The sequence below is a fragment of the Marmota monax genome, unplaced genomic scaffold, assembly GCF_021218885.2.
Source record: "Marmota monax isolate L192 unplaced genomic scaffold, Marmota_monax_Labrador192_F-V1.1 WCK01_AAM20220418_F8-fsc00053, whole genome shotgun sequence".
NCBI classification, from domain to species: domain Eukaryota; kingdom Metazoa; phylum Chordata; class Mammalia; order Rodentia; family Sciuridae; genus Marmota; species Marmota monax.
In genome coordinates this window covers 7,012,954-7,033,967 of record NW_026693153.1, presented here as the reverse complement: position 1 = coordinate 7,033,967, position 21,014 = coordinate 7,012,954, and the positions used below count along the sequence as shown (strand labels likewise).

Here is a 21,014-nt window from a genome sequence, read left to right as displayed (position 1 = left end):
CCATTTTGTAGAGTACTATTTCTAAAGGATGTTCAAAGAAATTTTAAAAGGGGTCCTTGTGCAAATATCTTCCTTTGGGATAATTATAATGATCATTATTATTCTAAATCTTCCAGAAAATCCTGACATGAACAAGTCTCTGTTACTTTATTAATTTGTTTACCAATTACATTTGACCTCAACATCTCTCTCTTATTCCAGAGAACTCACTCTGGAACATACTTTTAAACCCTGATTCCTTTGTGATAAGCATAATTGCTTTTTGGTCTAGCCTTTCTGGAAACTTGAAGCCTAGTTTACATTTGTGGTATGACAACCTGGTAAACTCTGATACCTAAAAACAAGACACATACTCAACATTTATCAGTTGGTAGAGCTTGAGAACATTTGTCAGTTGGTAGAGCTTGAGAATTGGTAGTGTCATAAACCACCAATACGCATTAACCCAGTACTTGCCCATGGAATATGGGCGTAGCTCCTTTCTTCCATTCCCTTTAAATGTCTTATTTCAAAAAAAGTTTTTTAAAGTTACACTAGGTCCTTTAGAAGGTAGGTGAAATTAAAGTCACAAATTAATTAAAATAAGACTATTGACCACAAAATTTAGAATTTATAGAAAGATTAACTAGTAAAAATAGTCAATTAAATAGTAATCAAATGCCAAGAGATCATCTCTCTGACATACTCCTGAGTTTTTTATTGTAAAAAAATACAAATAATCTTACTAAGTCTGATAGCTTATATAACTAGTAAGTGATACTGATAAGTGATATTCTGGGCTGGAATATATTAACAATCAGAGCCCTGCACTCTTATTTTGTTTCTGCTTTTGTATCCAAGCATTTGCCTTTGAGTTCTTAGGAATGGGATAGGGTTCTGTGAAGTATCATGTTAAGAGATCATATTTAGAGACTTAAGCCTCCTAATTCATTATCTTAATTTATATTTTCACCCTCCACCCTTTGCAGCATATTTTGGATCAGCATCCTTAACATTTCCTTGTCTTGAGTCTCTCTGTCATTTACATAGGTCAAAAACTAAAACTTTAATTTTGAAAAAAATATCCTTGCCTCTTATCATACAAAGATGCTACTTGCTACATAATAATTCACCATCATGATGGTGATGATAATGTATGAGGTGTCTTCTGTGATCATTAGTGCCTTCTCCTTGGCAGGCAAAGAAAGTTGCTGTAACAACAGTGAGTCAACTTCTGGATGCCAGTGAAGATGCTTTTCAAAGAGCTGCTGCTACTGATAATGACAATGCCTTTACAACGTAAGCACAATTTCAATTGGAAAGAAAACTTGACAAAGTGCCATTTAGCATGGATGAAGCATAAATAGAGGCGTCTATTTCTCTCATGAATGCAGCAAATGACTGATTTATCTGAAATGCAGACAGAGTCCTTGGCTTTCCCCTTGGTCTGGTTACTACCTAGAGTGGTAAATGCTACATCCGGGAGATAGTGACTGGGATGATATAGATTAGAACTTGTTTCCTTGGCCTTATTTTATCATGGTCATGGTCAAGGGGTAACCTCCACCCATTGCAGGAGCTCTTCCAACTCTGTTCTCCAGGTACAGAGCTGCAGAGGACAGTCAACTTACATCATTTGCAGGATACACAGCCAGCCCCCATCCTATACCTCAGTGCTCTCTTCCAATACCCTGGTATATTTTGATTAAACTTTATTTAGCTTTCCAAGGCTATATTGAAAAAAAAGAAGAAGAATCCAACTATACTTGTTTCATATGTTCTTGATAACTATGTTCTGGATTATTCTGGGTTCTATATTTGTACTAAAACTCATGTGCTTTATTCATAAAGATCCTCACTGAGACTCACTATATTTTTTAAAAATTTTAATTTGTTACATATGACAACAGAATGCATTACAATTCATATTCCACATATAGAGCACAATTTTTCATATCTCTGGTTGTACACAAAGTAGAATCACATCCTTCCTGTCTTCATACATGTACTTAGGATAATGATGACCATTGCATTCCACCATCTTTCCTGCCCCTTTGTCCCCTCACTTCCCCTCCTCTCCTTTTCCCCTTTGTTTTTTTTTTTTAAAGAGACAGTGAGAGAGAGAGAAAGAATTTTTTAATATTTACTTTTTAGTTATCGGCGGACACAACATCTTTGTTTGTATGTGGTGCTGAGGATCAAACCTGGGCCGCACGCATGCCAGGCGAGCGTGCTACCGCTTGAGCCACATCCCCAGCCCCCCCACCCCGTTCTATCTAGAGTTCATTTAATCCTTCTATTACCACCCCCAACCCCACGCAGCATATTATGGATCAGCATCCTTAAATCAGAGAAATTATTCGGCATTTGTTTTTTTGGGATTGGCTAATTTCACTTAGCATTATATTCTCCGGCTCCATCATTTTTCTTCAAATGCCATATTTTTATTCTCTTTTAATGCTGAGTAATCCATTGTGTATATATACCACATTTTCTTTATCCATTCATCTACTGAAGGGCATCTAGGTTGGTTCCACAGTTTTACTATTGTGAATTTTGCTGCTATAAACATCAATGTGGCTATGTCCTTGTAGTATGCTGTTTTTAAGTCCTTTGGGTATTGACTGAGGAGAGGAATAGCTGGGTCAAATGGTGGTTCCATTCCCAGTTTTCCAAAGATTCTCCATACTGCTTTCCATATTGGCTGCACCAATTTGCAGTACCACCAGTAATATATGAGTGTGCCTTTTCCCCCCACACCCTCGTCAACATTTATTGTTGTTTGTATTCTCAATAGCTTTCGTTCTGATTGAAGTGAGATGAAATCCTAGAGTAGTTTTGATTTGCACTTCTCTAATTGCTAGAGAAGTTGAACACTTTTTTATATATTTGCTGATTGATTGTATGTCTTCTTCTGAGAAGTGTCTGTTCAGTTCTTTGGCACATTTATTGATTGGGTTATTTGGTGTTTTTTGAGTTATTTATATATCCTGGAGATTAATGTTCTATCTGAGGTGTATATGGTAAAGATTTTCTCCCATTCTGTAGGTTCTCTCTTCGTGTTCTTGATTGTTTCCTTTGCTGTGAAGAAGCTTTTTAGTTTGATTCCATCTGATTTATTGATTCTTGATTTTACTTCTTGTATTTTAGAAGTTTTGTTAAGGAAGTTAGTTCCTATGCCAATGTGATGAAGATTTAGGCGTACTTTTCCTTCTGTTAGGGGCAGGGTCTCTGGTTTAATGCCTAGATCCTTGATCCACTTTGAGTTGAGTTTTATGCAGAGTAAGAGATAGGGGTTTAATTCCATTTTGTTAAATATGGATTTCTAGTTTTCCCAGTACCATTTGTTGAGGCTATCTTTTCTCTAATGTTTATTCCACCTTGTCCAGTATGAGATAAGTATATTTATGTGGGTTTGTCTCTGTCTGTCCTCTATTCTGTGCCATTGGTCTTTGTTTCTATTTTTGTGCCAACACCATGCCTTTTTTTAAAAACTATAGCTCTATAGTATAACTTAAGGTCTGGTCTATGATGCCTCCTGCTTCACTTTTCACTTTTCTTGCTAAGGGTTGCTTTGGCTATTCTGGGTCTCTTATTTTTCCAAATGAATTTCATGATTGCTCTTTCTATTTCTATGAATAATGTCATTAGAATTTTAACAGGAATTGCATTAAATCTGTATAGTGCTTTTGGTAGTATGGCCATTTTGATAAAGATAATTCTGCCTATCCAAGAGCATGGGAGATCTTTCCATCTACTAAGGTCTTCTTCAATTTCTTTCTTTAGTGTTCTGTAGTAATTTTCATTGTAGAGGTCTTTCACCTCTTTTGTTAGATTGATTCCTAAATATTTTATTTTGAACTTGTATTTGTCCTCACAGTGATATAATGACCTGTCTTACTTCCTCTAAATCATCCTGATAAAACTGCTACTCTGACTAGAAAATTCCCAAAAGAAAGAATCTGATGCCTTCTTTTAGTTTGTGGCCAGTCTCTGGATTGGACTGTATTCAGGGGCCATGTTGAACCTAATAAATTATGACAAGAAGGGTATGGTAAATCATGTGGTAGAGAAAAAATGGTCCAAGAAGTAGCTGTGAGAAGAGCAACTCTGTGAATGTGTTTATGAACATAGAGTAAAAACTCTGATATGTTTAGGACATCTTTCTTTCCCTTTATCCTGTGTAAGCCAGAGGGTGCTCCTCCTGGTACTCTGAATGTTTCGCAGCACTTGTTAGTGGGAACTCAACAGAAGCTATTTGGTTGCTCAAATGATGTTCTTCACAGATCGGAGTCATTAGTTCCTCCTAGTGAAAGCAGTCCTGGGCTATGATCATTAATCACCAAATGGGAAATACATAGTGTGAGTTGCTGAAAATTCATAAAATGGAGTGATGAAGGGAAAACATTTGGAATGGGGTTTAGCCAGGATAGAAAAGAACATTGCAAAAATCTCAGTGTGTAGTACATTGTCGAAGCAGAGAGCACAAGGGTCCAATCTTTTGTGGTTTCATTTGAAACTATCAACCATCAACAACTTAGAAGAGATGCTTAAGATCCCAGGGCACTTGGGTGAGAATAGGGACATAAATAAATGGAAGTTGATTCTGACCACCACAGAAACAACTAGAAGTTCATACTTGGGCAATGTTGGGTGGTAGCCCCATTCCTCTATGTGAAGTGTGGCATTGTAATGAAAGACTGTTTCTACTGGGGACTCTGTAATTATTAAGGTCTAGATTTCTGGCATCTAAGTTACCTTCACTGGGTGCAGTCTACCAGAACATTTTTAAAAAGTATATATAAAAAAGCAAGACCATTTGAAGAAAAGCAGTTATTTTTAGATGGGTGACAAAGTCATTGTGATTATGTGCATTCTGTGCTTATTTTTTTCTGCTATAATGTGAAAGACAACACACATCTGATGTTATGACAAAATCTCTAGAATATTAAGTTGCTATGTTTCATTCTGTGCAGGCTTATTGAGCAAATGGAGAATTATTCCTTGACTTTGGGCAATGAGTCAGTTATGGAACCTAATATAGCAATACAGTCAGTTAATCTAGAAGGCTCTGAGGGGTCTACAAAAATTCGCTACTCAGTGTTCAGAGGTAAGCTGCTTTTCTCCTGTCCTTGTAATAGCAAAGACCACTCTGATGCCAATCATGATTAATGCTATGTTTTAAAATTCTACTTTTTTCTTCATAGGATCAAGTGAGTCTCTAGTTTCCTGCTCAACATCTGTAGATACAAATGTGGACAGACTTGATCCAGATGGACGCACTCAACTTCAGATCTTGCTCAGTACCAATAAAAGTAAGTCTCGAACTTTGTTACATTAAAAAAAAAATGCTCAAGTTCATGGAATTAATAGGTTAAACTCCACTGAGGGAGAAATGATGTTTCCTTAGTTTCACACTTAGTATTTTCGTTTGAGTATGTTTGTATTCTGATACAGTGATCTCAATTCTAGTATTCTAGGTCACAGAGATATTTTTGCTGCTGTTGTTTTGTTTTCAAAAACTTTTTTGGAGGGTAGCAAAATTGAACTGCTCAGGCCATGCACATAAATCTGAATTGCTACAAAAATCTCGCTGAACTGGTTTTGTTTTACATTAATATATTTTACAAATATTCAGTCATAAGTTTTGCCTGTATTTACTGGAGGCATAACACTCACAGGATCAGACTCATCCTGCAGACCTACCTTTAAAACGGTTTTTTAATTGGCATGACTTTCACTCAATAGTATCAATTTTAGGTTATCCCCTCTTAGTGCTGCTGTCCATGGTCTCGCTACCATTTTGCACATGGCCTTTCAAGAACTAGAAAGGGTTGTATTCTTCAAAATTTAATAAATAAATAAATAAAGTGAATAAAACACACGTTTGCCTTTCTTTTCTCTCCAAATATATATATATATATATTTCCCCAAAGTACATATTTTAAAAAGAATATATTCTTAATAGAACTGAAAAGGGCAAAAGTATTGTTTTGTGAATCTGGCATGCTGAATTATAATTTTGCTCCCATTTTCTTTGGCCCTTATGTTTATGAGGTTGGAAGCTAAATTTAAGTCCTCTGTTTTTTGTGTTTCTTATTCAAATTTAAAATATTTCATGCGTACATAAAAGTGCAGAAAATAACGTAAGGAGCACCTATGTACCGTTCAGCAAGGTAAACAGAGTCATCCCTCAGTTTCTGTGCGGAATTGATATCTCAGGATACCAAGATCTGGGACGCTCAAGTCTCTTCTACAGAATGGTGTAGAGTATTTGCATGTACTCTACCTGTATCCTCCTGTATGCTTTAAATCATCTCCAAATTACCTAATACAATGTAAATTCTATGTAAATAGCTGTTATACTGTGGTGTTTGGCCAAAAAAAAAAAAGTCTGATGCAATTTTAAAATAGATTTTTTTTCCTAGTTTGGCAGGTTTTTCTTCAACATTTTTTTATTGGTGCATTATAATTACAACATAATGGTGGGATTTATTATTACATATTTGTATATGCACACAATATAATAAAAATAATTTGGCCAATATCATTCCTTAGTATTTCCTCTGTAAAATTTCTATGTTTTCAAATCTGTGGTTGGTTAAATCTAAGGATATAGAAGCTCAGATATGGATGGCCAACTGTATTTGTTTCAGACCTTTAAAAAAAAAGAAAAGAAAAGAAGGGGAAAAAAAAGAAAGAAAAATAAAAGGTATTATCATCCTCTACCTTGCTCCTTCTTCTCTCTCCTTCCCACAAATTACATCTTTCTGAAATTGGTGCATATCATTTTCATGGTTGTCTTCAAATGTTTGCTGCATGTTTATGGATAAATAAGTGATATCTCTTACTATTGAAGATGTTTTAATATTTACATAAATGGTATTATGTTGTATGGATCTTGCTTTCTTAAAACTAAAAAAAAAAATTGTGAGTTGTAGATGCCTTTGTATTATTTGTTTATTTTTATGTGGTGCTAAGGATGGAACCCAGTGCCTCACACATGTTAGGCAAGCACTCTGCCACTGAACCATAGCCCCAGACCCACTTTCTTAAACTTGCTACCTTTTTTGGAACTCAATCCATGTATGTGTTAGCAAGTTTATTAACTTTGCCTATATGATGAGTGTAAAACAGATACTGTTATTTTCTTTTTGCAGCTTGAAAGTTCAATGGTATGTTTGTTATAATTAAAGCATCGTCCTGGGGTTTCATAAATTGACTTCCAGACCACTCACATATTATTGAATTCAAGCCTTTATTGAAGTACACAGGTGGCGACTGACCAGAACACAAAGCTGTTCCCCTGATCAGCCCTGAACAATTGCAAGGGCGCTCCTTATAAGCCTGAAAACCCAAAAAGGGATGTTTGGGGGTCTAGCCAATGCAAGCAAGCCAAGTTACAGAAGTGGGAGAGTGCAGTCAGGTGGAGGGATGTTTAGCCAATCACAATTAGTCCAGTTACCCCAGTTACAGAAACAGAGCCCTGTTACCCTAGTTACAGAAACAATGCCCCATTAGGTAGTTCCGTGTTCTTAAAGGTTTCTGTTGCAAAAGGAAAAGAACATCTTGTCCTGGTCTTGACCCTTCTACTTGGCATGGTTGTTTTACAAAATGGAGTTACAAAACAAAATGGAGTCACTTTGGCTTGACAATCACATGTTTTTTTCTGTTCCTTGATCTGAGCATATTTCCATGTGTTTGTCAAACATTCAGATTTCTTATCCTGTGACTATTAGAATGATTATTTTTCATGTGGATTCTATTTGTTTTGAAATTTTGGGTTGTTAGAAATTCTTTATGGTTCCTGAATACTAATTCTTTGAGGTGTGTGTGTGTGTGTGTCTTTTACCATCCAATATTTTAATTTATAATGTATGAACACATCAATCTATTCCTCTATGATGTGTACTCTGTGTTTTCTGTTTGTTTTGTCTTGTGGTGCTGGGAATTGAACCCAGGGCCTTGTGCATGCTAGGTAAGCACTCTACCACTGAGCTACAGCCTCAGTCTTTTGTCTTTTTCAAAGAAAAATTTTTTCCCATTCTATTGTCACTATTGCAGTTTCCTTTTTATCCTGAATATTTTTAGTGTTTATATTTATGTTTAAGTCTTCAGTGTACCTAGAATTTATTTTTGTGTTTGGTGAAAGATGGAAATCTAATTTTTTATTCCATACAAATAAGCAATATAGTTGAATAAGTTAAAAATTTAAAAGAGGCTCAGGAGGCTGAGGCAGGAGGACCACATGTTCAAAGTCAGCCTCAGCAACTTATTGAGGCCCTAAGCAATTGAGTGAGACCCTGTTCCAATATTTTAAAACAAAAATTTAAAAGGACTGGGGATGCGGCTCAGTGATTAAATGCCCTTGGGTTCAATCCATGGTACTGGGGGAAAAATTAAAAGAATCCCAGATTGAACTGAAAGGAACATTTCAAAAATTTTGCAGATAAGGTTGTGTGTACTCATACAACATGTTTTGAAATAGGTATCATTGTAGAACAATCAAATCCAATTAATTAACATATGTATAACCTCATATAATTGTCAACTTTGTGGTGAGAATACTTTACTTCTACTCTCTTAGCATTTGTCTAGAATATAATACACTTTTATTAACTATAATCACCATATTGTACAATAGATCTCTTGAACTTATTCTTCTTTTCTTACTGAAATTTTGTATCCTTTGACCAATATTTCCCCATCCACTGTGAACATATTTTATTCTGATTAAAAATATGAATTTCCCAAATATCTACATTTTGATTCTTTACCTCCCTAAAAAAATTAAAAGGTAAAAAAACAAAAATTATTGAAAACACAGCTGGAATTTACCAAAACACTATTTTGAGGAGAAATTTTCGTGCAATTATCCTACAAACTGAAAATCAAGTAGACCAAAAAAGAGAGTAATCTCAATAATTTAATATATTTCCATGTATGTTTAACTTTATTTTTAGAGAGAAAACAGATAACAAAAATTCTTTTTAAGTGTCTAGAGAGTCCTTCAAAACATGACCATTTATTAGATTACAAAGAAAAACTTGTATATTTTATAAAATAAGTTACATAACACATTGTACCTGATTACAATGCAACAAAACTAGAAATGAACTATAAAGAGTAGCACAAATTAGATCCAATTAGAACACTTAAAACATCATCATTAGAGAGGAAATTAAAGTATGGATTGCAGGTTACTGGAAAATTAATGAAAATGATCTATCACAATCAATAGGAAGTGAACAAAGTAAAGAAATGAAGAAAAACAGAAGTTAGCAAATGTTTGACTTGGTCAACAAAATGAAAAATTGATTACAAGAAAAGACTAATAAAATAAACAAGCTCTGATAAAGTTGATCAAAGAAGGGAGAAGAGACAGAGAAAGAGAGAGGAGGAAAACTTGAAAAAAGAATATCTAAAATCGTGGAGATTTTTTAGAATTACAAGATAAGCATAAATGTTATTTTTTTCTAATGAATCTGAGTATCTATGAAAACAACAACTATCTCATAAATTCTTGTAGGATTGAGGAAAAGGATGAATAGGGACTCTCATTTGTTTATTTTTTAAATTCTTTTTAGTTATGTACAACACCAGGATATAACCTAACATTATCACAAAAACAAGGGACATAACCCTCTCCAATTCAGTCCCCAGTATTTACCCTCTGATTGATTTTCAACCTATTTACCTTTTACTTTTTTTTTTCTTAATTAGTTCCCTATGGACATATGCTGGGACCCACCCTGCCATATCGATGCATGCGCATATGAAAGATTCCTTTCATTGCTATTACTTTTTTCTGTTTGTTGACCATTTGTATTTCTTCCTTTGAGAAGGAAGGGTCTGTTTAGTCCTTTTCCCATTTATTGATTGGGTTACTTAGAGTTTTTGATTTTAAGTTTTTTTGAATTTCATGCCAAGTACGCCATAACATTGCATTTTTAGGGTACACTATGTCATCAAGTGTCCATGAAGAACAATTTGGTGAGAGTCAATGTGCCATGCAAAAGGAAATCCACGTGTTTCTTTCCAAGAGGAGGCTAGGACAACATGGCAGGCAGAGGAGCACACCTGGGGGCTGTGAGAGCCTTGCTGAGCTCCCACTCAAATCACATGGCTGAACAGACTGGTCTCATGGCCACCTTTGCATTGCAACAACAAATATATGAAAAAAATTTCAACATCTCTAGCAATGAGAGAAATCTACATTGACATTTCATCTCATACCAGTCATTATGGCAAATAATAATAATTAAAATTTTGGCAGAACTTGAAATTGGTGTAACCACTCTAAAAAGCATGTGGAGATTCCTCAAAAAACTAGGAATGGAACCCCCATGTGACCCAGCTACACCACTGCTTGGTATATATCCAGAAGATCTAAAATCAGTATACTACAGTATTGCAGCCACATCAGTGTTCATAGCAGTACAGTTCACAATAACCAAGCTATGGAACCAATGTAGGTGCCCCAACAGATGAGTGGATAAAGAAAATGTGACATATATGCACAGTGGAGTATTATTCAGCATAAAGAAGAATGACATTATGGCATTTTTTGGTAAATGGATGAAACTAGAGACTATCATGCTGAGTGAAATAAGATAGTCCCCAAAAGTCAAAGATCAAATGTTTTCTGTGACATGTAATAATAATAATAATAATAATAATAATCCAAAATAAGGGGTAGGGAAGTATAGAAAATAAAAGAGAGAAGGAAAGGAAAAAAGGGGGAGAGGGAATTTCATCAAAATAGAAGAAAAATGAGTAGAGTAGATGTAAGGAATTGCACAGGCATTATTGAAGTGTGAGCAACTGTACAGAGATGTGAATGTCCAGGATCTAATACTAATAGACGGAGTAGGGAAACCCAGGGAGGTCTGTCTGTTCAGATTCCTCTTGGCTCCGCTGTGCAGCATTCCTTTCTTCTTGGGTCTGGAGCAGGACCCTCTCTGAAATGGGGGTCTTATGATCTATCAGATCAAATAGGTCAGAGAATTTCTTGATGGCCAGCTCTGAGATAGAAAGGTGGAGGAAAACTAGCATTTATGTGACTCATCTTGGGAATAGAAAATTCTAGTTTCTATGACTGTCTTGGATAGGGAGTTAAGAGCCAGGAACCATGGATGACAACCAAAATGTGTATGTCATAATATCACAATAACTATTGCAATTAAATAAAGGCTCAGACGCAACTGGATCCACTATACCTGACTCACATATTAAGTAACCATGCAGTTCAGCAATGACATGGAATTCTTTTTCTTGTTTGCCCTAGAGTTTTTTTTTTTTTTTATGTTTTTATTGTCTCTCCCACAGGTACTAAGGCATGTGGCTTTGTACTATATCAAAACAATAAGCTTTTTCAATCAAAAACCTTTACAGCTAAATCAAATTTTAGTCAAAAAATTATCTCAAGCAAAGTGAATGAAAATGATCAAGATCAGACTCTTTCTGTTGAAATGGTCTTTAGCCCAAAGGTGAGTGATCCTGGTTACAAAAATAGAAAATTCAGGCCACTCTTGATAACAAAAGCAGGCATAATTTGGTTTAAAAAAAAATCCACAGGTGCTGGGGTTGTGGCTCAGTGGTATGGTAGTGGTAGTGCGCTCACCTAGCACGTGCGAGGTCCTAGGTTCGATCCTCAGCACCACATAAAAATAAAATAAAGATATTGTGTCCACCTACAACTAAAAAATAAATATTAAAAAAAATCTACAAAAAAATATTTTTGAAAGATTTTTCAAACTATTCATTTAATTTAAATCTTTCTTCCACCTAATCTTTTATCAAATTAGCTAAATACAAAGTTAGGTAATTTGAATTTTATATAGTTTCCCTCTGCAATCTATAATAAAAATGCTAAGTACATATGTGATTTTTGTTATAATTATCTTTTTTTTTTTTGTACCAGGGATTGAACCAGGAGTGCTTAACACTGAACCACGTCCCCAGCCCTTTTTATTTATTTATTTTTATTTTGAGACAGGATCACACTAAATTACTTACAGCCTTGCTAAGTTGCTGAGGCTGGCTTTAAACCTGCAATCCTCCTGCCTCCACCTCCAGAGCCACTGGGATTACAGGCCTTGCATATGCCAATGTGCCTGGCTGTTGTTAGATTTTTTTTTTTTTTCAATTGATCATTAAAATATCAGTAATTGTAATTGTTCTGTCAATTCACAGTACAATCAAAAAGAATACCAACTGCATGCCTATGCCTGTGTTTACTGGAATTTTTTAACAAAAGATTGGGATACCTATGGTTGTTACAAAGACAAGGGTACTGATGGATTCCTGGGCTGCCGCTGCAACCATACCACTAACTTTGCTGTGTTGATGGTAAGGATGCACCTCGTAATCTCTTAATGATGAGAATTTTCCATACACACAATTTTGGTAGGTGCTAATTGGAACTGACTTTGGGTTTTAGCTTATGTAGAGTCTCACCTTAGATTAAATAGAAAAATCAGGGTATGGAGTGTTAAGACTGAAAGGAGAAGTGTTGATAAAAGCAAGTCTCTGCTTCATGTAAATTATTTGGATGTAAGAGGCTAATTTATTTCATTTAAAAATTTATCAATGGTTGTATGAAAAGAAGAGATATCTGGCAACTCTGATTATTTTGTATCCACTTAACTGTTTGTGATTGACTTCTATTGACATTTTGGAGATGGCTATTTTAAAATATTAGTCGATTTGTCTTTCAGACTTTCAAAAAGGATTATAAGTATCCTGAGTCACTAGACATATTGTCCAACATTGGATGTGCCCTGTCCATTACTGGTCTGGCTCTCACAATTATCTTTCAGATTGTCACCAGGTAAGGGAAAAGAAGGTGCTGCTTATAAGGGAAATTGTGAATCATATACAATTAACTCTGCATAGTCTCATGTGAATGCAGTTTTTCTGAACTGGAAGGGAACTCAGTTCAACATGCTCATTTTAAGAAGAAGACATTCACACCAGGAGAGGCTAAGGGATACATGCTCAAAAAATATAACTACAAAGGTGGCAAGTGCCTTGAAAGAAAATTGCATCCCATATAATTACAACTATGTCATGTAAAATTTATGTGGTCCCACAACTCACAAATGCCACACTTCCTTAGTGTTGAGAAGAACCACGTCTATTAATTTGCATCGTAAAGGAAAAAAAGTCTCTGAACAGCAAGTTTTTGAAAATAAGATAATTTAAAAATACACTGTTTTCGAATGGTGAACATCTCTCCCTCCACCTTAGCTCCCTCACTCAGTGTTCAATTTTGCATGCCTTTTGTTATTTTTTTTATAATCTGTAATCTCTTATAAGATTATTCATTTATTTATTTACTTGTTTACTGTCTGTTTTCCTCATTGGCATCGGAATGTATGACAGGGACCTCCTCTAGTTTCGTTGCTGTCATTGTTTGCTTTGCTTTGTTTCCATCTCTGTACCCCTGTGCATGTAATTGGCTGATAGTAGAGCTGTATCTGAGGAATGGATCTACTGGGCATTCCTATCTAGGTCTCCTCGCAAACTGAAAATGTCTCAAGATTAATTCATCTTTCCTTTGGAATCCCTTCTCTCCATTCAATTCACTCCCAAGTGTTTTCTTAGATGTGTAGAGTCAGATTTTTTTTTTTTAAAGTTATTGCTGTTTTGACTTTTTCATGTTGTTTTCTTTAAAAAATTTTTTAAAACCTACAGAAAAGTTGAAAGAAAATGTTGACCACCCATATAGATGTCACCTAGATTCACTAATTCTTAATATTTTGCATTATCTTTTAAAATTTTTTTTCCTGAATTTCCAAAGTAAGTAAGTTGTATACATCATGGCTGTCATCTCTGAATTCTTCAAGCACATATTTCCTAAGAAATGCCTTGTTTAAAGTAGTGGCTGCCAGATATCTATATTGTCAAGGCTCATTTTCTCCTGTGTGTCAATGATCAGTAATCCACGAGGAACTGCCTTAAGAATGTGCAGTGTTCTTTTTCCCAATAATCTTTAACTCCATTGTTTATCCTTAACAAAACAAATGATTGCATTAGTGATTGAAAATCTATGATTTTTCTAGTCTGTCATTCTTTCTATGTTGATTTGCTAAACTCTTTTGTAAAGATGTGCATGCTCCCCAGGGCAGCCAGCTGGGAGAACTTCTTATTCTGTGTTGTCACGTCTCGGTCAGTCTTTAGTATAAACTTCCTTATTTCAATCACAGAAAGATGATATGTCTCATCTTTCACTCTCTTGGCTTCACACTGGAACCAGCCATTTCTCCAGAATATAGAATTGCTTTTAATTCTTATTCTTCTCCTTTCATATTAAATGAGTGTCTTGCCATTCATTTTAAAATTTTTTTATCAACAGCTTACTATGCATCAATCACTTTGCCAAAGCTGAGTATAAAACTAGGAACAAGACAGATAAGCTCTCATTGCTCATGAAGCTTAGATTCTTGAGGGGCAGATTGCAAACATGCACAATAATAAATAAAGTTACAAATTGTAGCAAGTGCCTGGAAGGACAATGCTATGGAATTATGAATTTGTCACTGGTTTCTTTGCCTGAATATCATTACTTACATTTACCATCAGAATTTTTCTTCCTTTAACATTTCCTTGCACAATTCTTGCACAATGCCACTAAAATTCATCAGAAAACAAAAACAAAAATGGCAAAATTTTATTGATGTTTAAAACTCTTGAATCAAATCATTTTTTCTGCTCATGGACATGTCATCATTTAATAATTTACATAAAATATGCTAATATTCTATAAGAAGGCCAGACTATTTGAAAATTTCCTGTTTTCCTGTGGATTATACTTTACTTTCAAAATTAGATAGAATTTAGGAACTAAGCTTGCTTTTGTAGAAAATGATTTTTGTATGCTTTTCCAGTTTTAATTTTTAAACATTTCAAAAGACTTGTTTTGACTTTTCAAAAGATGTTTTGACTCATTGAGGAAATCTCAACTAAATGTCAAGAGAATAGATTGGGTTATGTTTGGATATAAACCTTTCATTCAGTGTAAAAATCCAAATCTGAGAGGTTATAGTGGAACTTCATAAATTCATACAGGATATATATATAATAGACAAACAGACATGTTCACCAAATTCTGAGACATTGAGAATAGAGAGGTACTTGTAGATGTTATAAATTTAAGGATAGTAGTAAATCTAGGGAAACAGCTATATGAAGAGAACTTGTAGTCTGGTGTCGGAGACCAGCTCCAATAGGGGGTCTCAGGAGACAAATGGATGGTGAAGAGTCAGTGAAAGGGGGGGTGGAGAAACAACACAGACACCAAAGTGAAGGTGCTGATCCCAATCTTTACTTGTGAAGTTGATCATATATACTTTTCATTTTGGCAGGCTCACAGTACTTTGTGGTTACAAAACAGGAATCATTATTCAAAGAAACAAAATATTACGTAGCTACAATTAGAATAGAAGAATGTATCTTGGCTTAGGCATAAGCAAGCATTTGTACTTTTGGTTCGCGTTTTGCTTTGAGCTGTTTCTGCTTAGTTAACTTTTAATAATAGTTAGAAATGTCCCAAACTATTGGCCTATACCTTGACTATTCTTTCTTGACTTACTGACTGGAACCGGTGCCATGGTTACGGCAAGTGGTTGACTTGTTATTAATTTTAATCAAACAAGAGTAAGAGCACAAACCATTGTGCACAGGAACAAGAACAAGTTGCCCAGTACTAAGCACTAATCTGTCTTAATTTTTCTTCTCTAGATTTTAATTTAATTTCTCAAAAACTTCCTTGACAGGAATACAGGGAGTTTTTCATTAGACATTAACAATTTACACTCCACAGCTGAATCATTGCATTTAGAGCAAACAGATCCATTCTTTAGAAGTAGTTGCATTAATTGGGAAAGTCATGTTTTTTCCTTCATACTTAATGGTCATATGGGAAATCGCAACTATACTTATTAAAGGAATACAAAAACAAACCAGCCCATTCCCAGAAACATACTGCGCTCCTCCAGAGGATGGACGCCTTGCGCCAGCCATCCACCTCAGTAGGGCCTTGCCATTGCCTGAGTCAGGGGAGGGGCGCAGCAGTCTGGAAAATTCAGAAGGCTTTCAGATAGCAGTGAGCAGAGATTTTTATCATTTTCACTAGTATAGAACTGTATCCCACAGTCTACTAGCATACACAGAGTTGTATACATATTTCTTTATTAAACAATAAGGAAAATAATAAATGCATAGTAAAGACAATATCATACATTGCTTTTGAAATCAACTTTTTTAAGGGAAATCTTGCTTTCTCTGCCAATCTGAAGATGCACATGTGGGCCAGCACAGAACACTTACATGTCCCACACCACACGTACCCCCTATCCCCAACATAGCACACCACACAGCACATCTCTTTCTCACACACACACACTGCCTTCTAAATTACTGGTAAACAAGGACATCCTGCAGACAAAACCAGAAAAAAAACTTTTCTTTTAGAGCAAAGGCATAAATATAAGGCAGGAATAAAAGGAGTTTTGAAGAGCATTTAGTTCTGTTCCCAGAAATTATATCTTTAATGAAGGAACAGTTCTTGGGCATATTTTATAGTAAAAGGACTGTTCAGAACATCTTGACCATTTGACAATAAGCAAAAATTTCTCAAAGTATAGTCCTTGGAACATTAGTCCTTCAGAGACACTTAGGGAAAGAGGGTTCTGAGAAGTCTTGCAGAAAAGACACATGGAATTTTGTTATGTATAAGCCATTCAAAGAGCTAGTGATCATCAGGCTACTCAAATCTAAAGAATAGCATATACAGCAATAGGCCATGAAACAAATTTAAAATATTTTTGCCTGATTTAAAATATTTATGGAAGCCTCGTTCTTTAAATGAAACATAAGCTAAATATTACATAATCTTGTTTTAAACAAATTGCATGTTTATACTTACTTAAAATTATATTTGGCTTTATTTTAAAATGTGTGAGTTTTAAAAATAAGCTACCATTAAAAACTCAAGAGACTTGTCTGAATGCAAATAAACATGTGTTTATCTATTAATGTGTAATTCTATATTGTGAAACAGAAAACTCCATTTAGAATCTTTTCTATATAGCCTTTATGTATGCTTGCAAATCCCTAAACCTAAGTGGCTTAGAATAATAATTTATTCTCACTAATGATTCTATGGCTTGCCTAGTTGCCTGGATGATTCTTCTGCTAGTCTTGCTGGGTCTTCCAGGAGACTGATGTCAGATGGTGGCTGGGGCCAATTCATCTGGAAGCTCACCCTGGATTCTGGGGCAGCTGAATCTTTCTCCCTTTCCATGTACTCAGAGCAGCTCCATGTAGTTTCTTCAGTATGGCCGCTGAGCCTTTTCTGTGGTGTCTCAGAATGCCAAGGAGAACAATAGGAAAATTTCTCAGGATGCTGGGTTATGACTTGTGTATTTTATGATGGCTTTGATATAAGATGAATGTATTAAAATTTTTGAATCTACCTAAAAGTGCTTCTGGTTTGTTTGTTACCTGGAATTGAACCCATGGGCGCTTAACCACTAAGCCACATTTCCTGTCCTTTTAATTTTTTTTTTTTATTTTGCGTCAGGGTCTTGCTAAGTTGCTTAGAGCTTCACTAAGTTGCTGAGGCTGACCTTGAACTTACTATCCTCCTGCCTCAACCTCCCAAGTCACTGGGATTACAGGCATACGCCAACACACCTAGCTTTTTTTCTTCTAGTTTTTTTTCTTTGTTTTGAATATTTTTTAGTTGTCAATGGATATTTATTTTATTTATTTATATGTGGTGCTGAGAATTGAACCCAGTGCCTCACACATGGTAGGCAAGTGCTCTACCACAGAGCCAAAGTTAAAACTTTGTTATGGGCCATGAAATTATTGTGGACCCTAAGCATTATGGTGCCTAATGGATAAGCCCATCCCAGCTGCCAGGCTTTCTGTTGTATTCTTGATTCTTGGATGTATTAGTTACATCAAAATAGAGGGCAGGTCTGGGAGAAATTACACAAGGCATTTAACACTGGAATTAGGGTTCACTGGGAGCCAGTTTTGGAGATTAAGTATTGCTTTTGTTATAGTTTAGACCTAAAATGTCCTGGAAAAGTTTATATATTGAAGGATTGGTTCCTAGCTGTTGGTGCTATTGGGAGGTAGTAGAAGCTTTAGGAAGTGAAACCTAGGGCTGGGATTGTGGCTCAGTGGTAAAGCACTCACCTAGCACATGTGAGATGCTGGGTTCAATCCTCAACCCATAAAAATAAATAAATAAATAAATAAATAAAGTATTTAGTCTACCTAAGAATTATATATATATATATATATATATATATATATATATATATATATATATATATATATATGTTGTTGTTGTTGTTGTTGTTGTTTGTTTGTTTTGTTTAAAGAAAGTGAGGCCTAATTGAAGTAAGTAGGTCACTGGGAGCATGACCTGAAAGGGAATACTGGGACTCCAGACTCTTCCTCTCTCTTTACTTCATTATGCTCTCCCTACTATGAGGTTCTGCCTCACGACAGGCTTAAAAGCAGTAGAACCACTGGGCGCAGTGGTGCAGACCTGCAATCCCAGTGGCGCAGACCTGCAATCCCAGTGGCTGGGGAAGCTAAGGAAGGAGGATCACGAGTTCAAAGCTAGCCTCAGCAATGTTGAGGCACTAAGCAACTCAGTGAGACCCTGCCTCTAAATAAAACACAAAATAGGGCTGGGGATGTAGCTTAGGGGTTGAGTGCCCCTGAGTTCAACTGTGGTACACCCCCTGCCCCCACAAAAAAAGCAGTAGAGCTCTCTGGCCATGGACTGAAACCTCTGAAACCATGAGCCAAAATAAATGTCTTTCTTCCTTTTAAGTGATTCATATCAGGTATTTTGTCACAGTGACAGAAAACAGACTGACAATTTTTAATCAGCACAGTTTCAAGAAAGGATGCATCAACCTGTTCCCTGTAACTCACTACTTTGTAGGAATGAGAAAAGAACACACCATGTTTTTCTGGTGCAATTAGGAAGGTAAATTTACCAGCTGGTCTGTGAGTTGAGCTACGAGTTGGATTTACAGTGGGTAATAATATCCCTTTACTTCTTCACAATTTCACTGGTGTTTATTTTTCTTGGAGTTGTATTACTTTCATTTCATCATTTCTACTGTTTATTTTTAGGAAAGTCAGAAAAACCTCAGTCACCTGGGTGATGGTTAGTCTGTGCACATCGATGTTGATATTCAACCTGATTTTTGTGTTTGGTATTGAAAACTCCAATAAAAACTTGAATACAAGAGAGAGTGACATAGATATTGACTTTGATGATAATCAAATGCTCACAGAGGACACTATTGAAACCCCGAATCCCTCATGCACAGTGATTGCTGCCTTCCTGCACTATTTTCTGTTAGCCACATTTACCTGGAGTGGACTCAGTGCTTCACAGCTTTATTTCCTTCTCATCAGGGCCATGAAGCCTCTTCCTCCACATTTCATTATTTTCATCTCATTAATTGGATGGGGTAAGTGCTTGTATCTCCACTTATTCAGTGGGATAAGCAATTTTGATGCAACCATTTAATTTAAATGAACACCTTTTGAAAGTCTAATATTTTAAGACTTTGAGGAAGGGGAGTAGAAAATAGAGCAATCACTAAGAATTCTCTCTGTCTAGAGGTTTACACTCCAGTGAAGGAAGTAGATATGATGAAGATAAGTATACTAGATACATCATCAGTAACTCAAAACTTAATTTTTAAAAATATCTATTAATGTATTTGAGATGTAGACCATGAATAGTTAATTTCCCAGCTACTTTGAAAGAAACGTTTCAAGAAAGATAATCAGAGTGATCCTTTAAGAATAATTATTTGAAAAGTTTATTAAGTTAGCAGAAATAATTGTTTTAGTGATATTCAAATTTCAATTTATTCAAATGAAAGAGGAATTAAGCCATTTATGATGGATATTGTGGTAAGAGCTACAAAGAAATCAAAAATAGTATAGGATTGGTAGGTACAGCTAACACTAAAAGAGAAAAGAAAGCTCAGAAAAATTATGAATACTGATGACCTGCATTTGTGGATCAGTGTATTGTCCACAGTGGAAAGAACAATGCATCCTGAAGAGGGTCTGATGTCTAATTCATTCATGATATTTTGTAATTAATCCCAGTATTGGATAAATTATTAATCTTGTGCCTCTCTTTGTCACACAGGAGTGCCAGCTATAGTAGTGGCTATTACAGTGGGAATTATTTATTCCCAGAGTGGGAGTAATTCACACTGGGAATTAGACTACCGGCAAGAGGAAATGTGAGTTTATATATTTTTTAAAATGTCCATTTCTTCAATAGATGGTGACTCATCATATGTCCCTGTACAAATGTATCTCACTTTATAATTGTCATATTGTCTCAAAGAACATTATATTTTTAATGAGGCAGCATGGACATTTCCTAGTTTAAATTCTTTCATAAAGGAAGCAATCAACTTCTAACTTTGTAAATCTGAACTCGCTTATATGAGGTTTACCTTCCTTCATTAGGTATGAAAATCATGTGGCACAACAGTTATGATCCATAGTAACTCCGTTTCTTTGTTTCCTCATCTAGAAAATGGAAATCACTAGTTTTACTAGTAATAATACTAGTGCTCTAGTATTACCGTGAGTGGTCAAGCGTGACTCAGCATGAATAATTAACTGTTTATAGTGAAAGTAGTTGGCTGTATGGTGTTTGCTTTTTACGTGGGGAGGGAGAGAAGAAAGCTGAGCTGAACTGAGAGTCAACTCTTTACATGCATTTCTATTACTGAATGGCGAGAACTCATTAATTTATCCTTCCTTCCCATTTTATAAATCCAACCATTATTATCCTCAGATTCCACCTTAAGTTTCAAACCAACTCATATTAGAACCAGACTCTGGAAAGTGTAGAAGAACACCCAAGAGGAGACTGCGGCTCAGGGACCTGCCATGCCAGCTGCAGAGGAGGCGGCTGGCTGCCTGGCCAGATCTCACACTCCCAGACACTATTTTTCTCT

The 21,014-nt window shown here is 35.6% G+C and overlaps 1 protein-coding gene across 1 annotated transcript in view; it reads left to right on the top strand.

The window, feature by feature from the left end:
* Adgrg7 (adhesion G protein-coupled receptor G7) overlaps positions 1 to 21,014 on the top strand; it is a 53,450-nt gene that overhangs the window by 18,456 nt on the left and 13,980 nt on the right. Inside the window, exons 6-13 of the mRNA XM_046455331.1 lie at positions 1,178 to 1,278; positions 4,956 to 5,089; positions 5,187 to 5,294; positions 11,308 to 11,468; positions 12,175 to 12,330; positions 12,699 to 12,811; positions 19,150 to 19,493; positions 20,189 to 20,285. Coding sequence (XP_046311287.1) covers positions 1,178 to 1,278; positions 4,956 to 5,089; positions 5,187 to 5,294; positions 11,308 to 11,468; positions 12,175 to 12,330; positions 12,699 to 12,811; positions 19,150 to 19,493; positions 20,189 to 20,285 — 1,214 coding nt within the window. The remainder of the gene's footprint in view (positions 1 to 1,177; positions 1,279 to 4,955; positions 5,090 to 5,186; positions 5,295 to 11,307; positions 11,469 to 12,174; positions 12,331 to 12,698; positions 12,812 to 19,149; positions 19,494 to 20,188; positions 20,286 to 21,014) is intronic.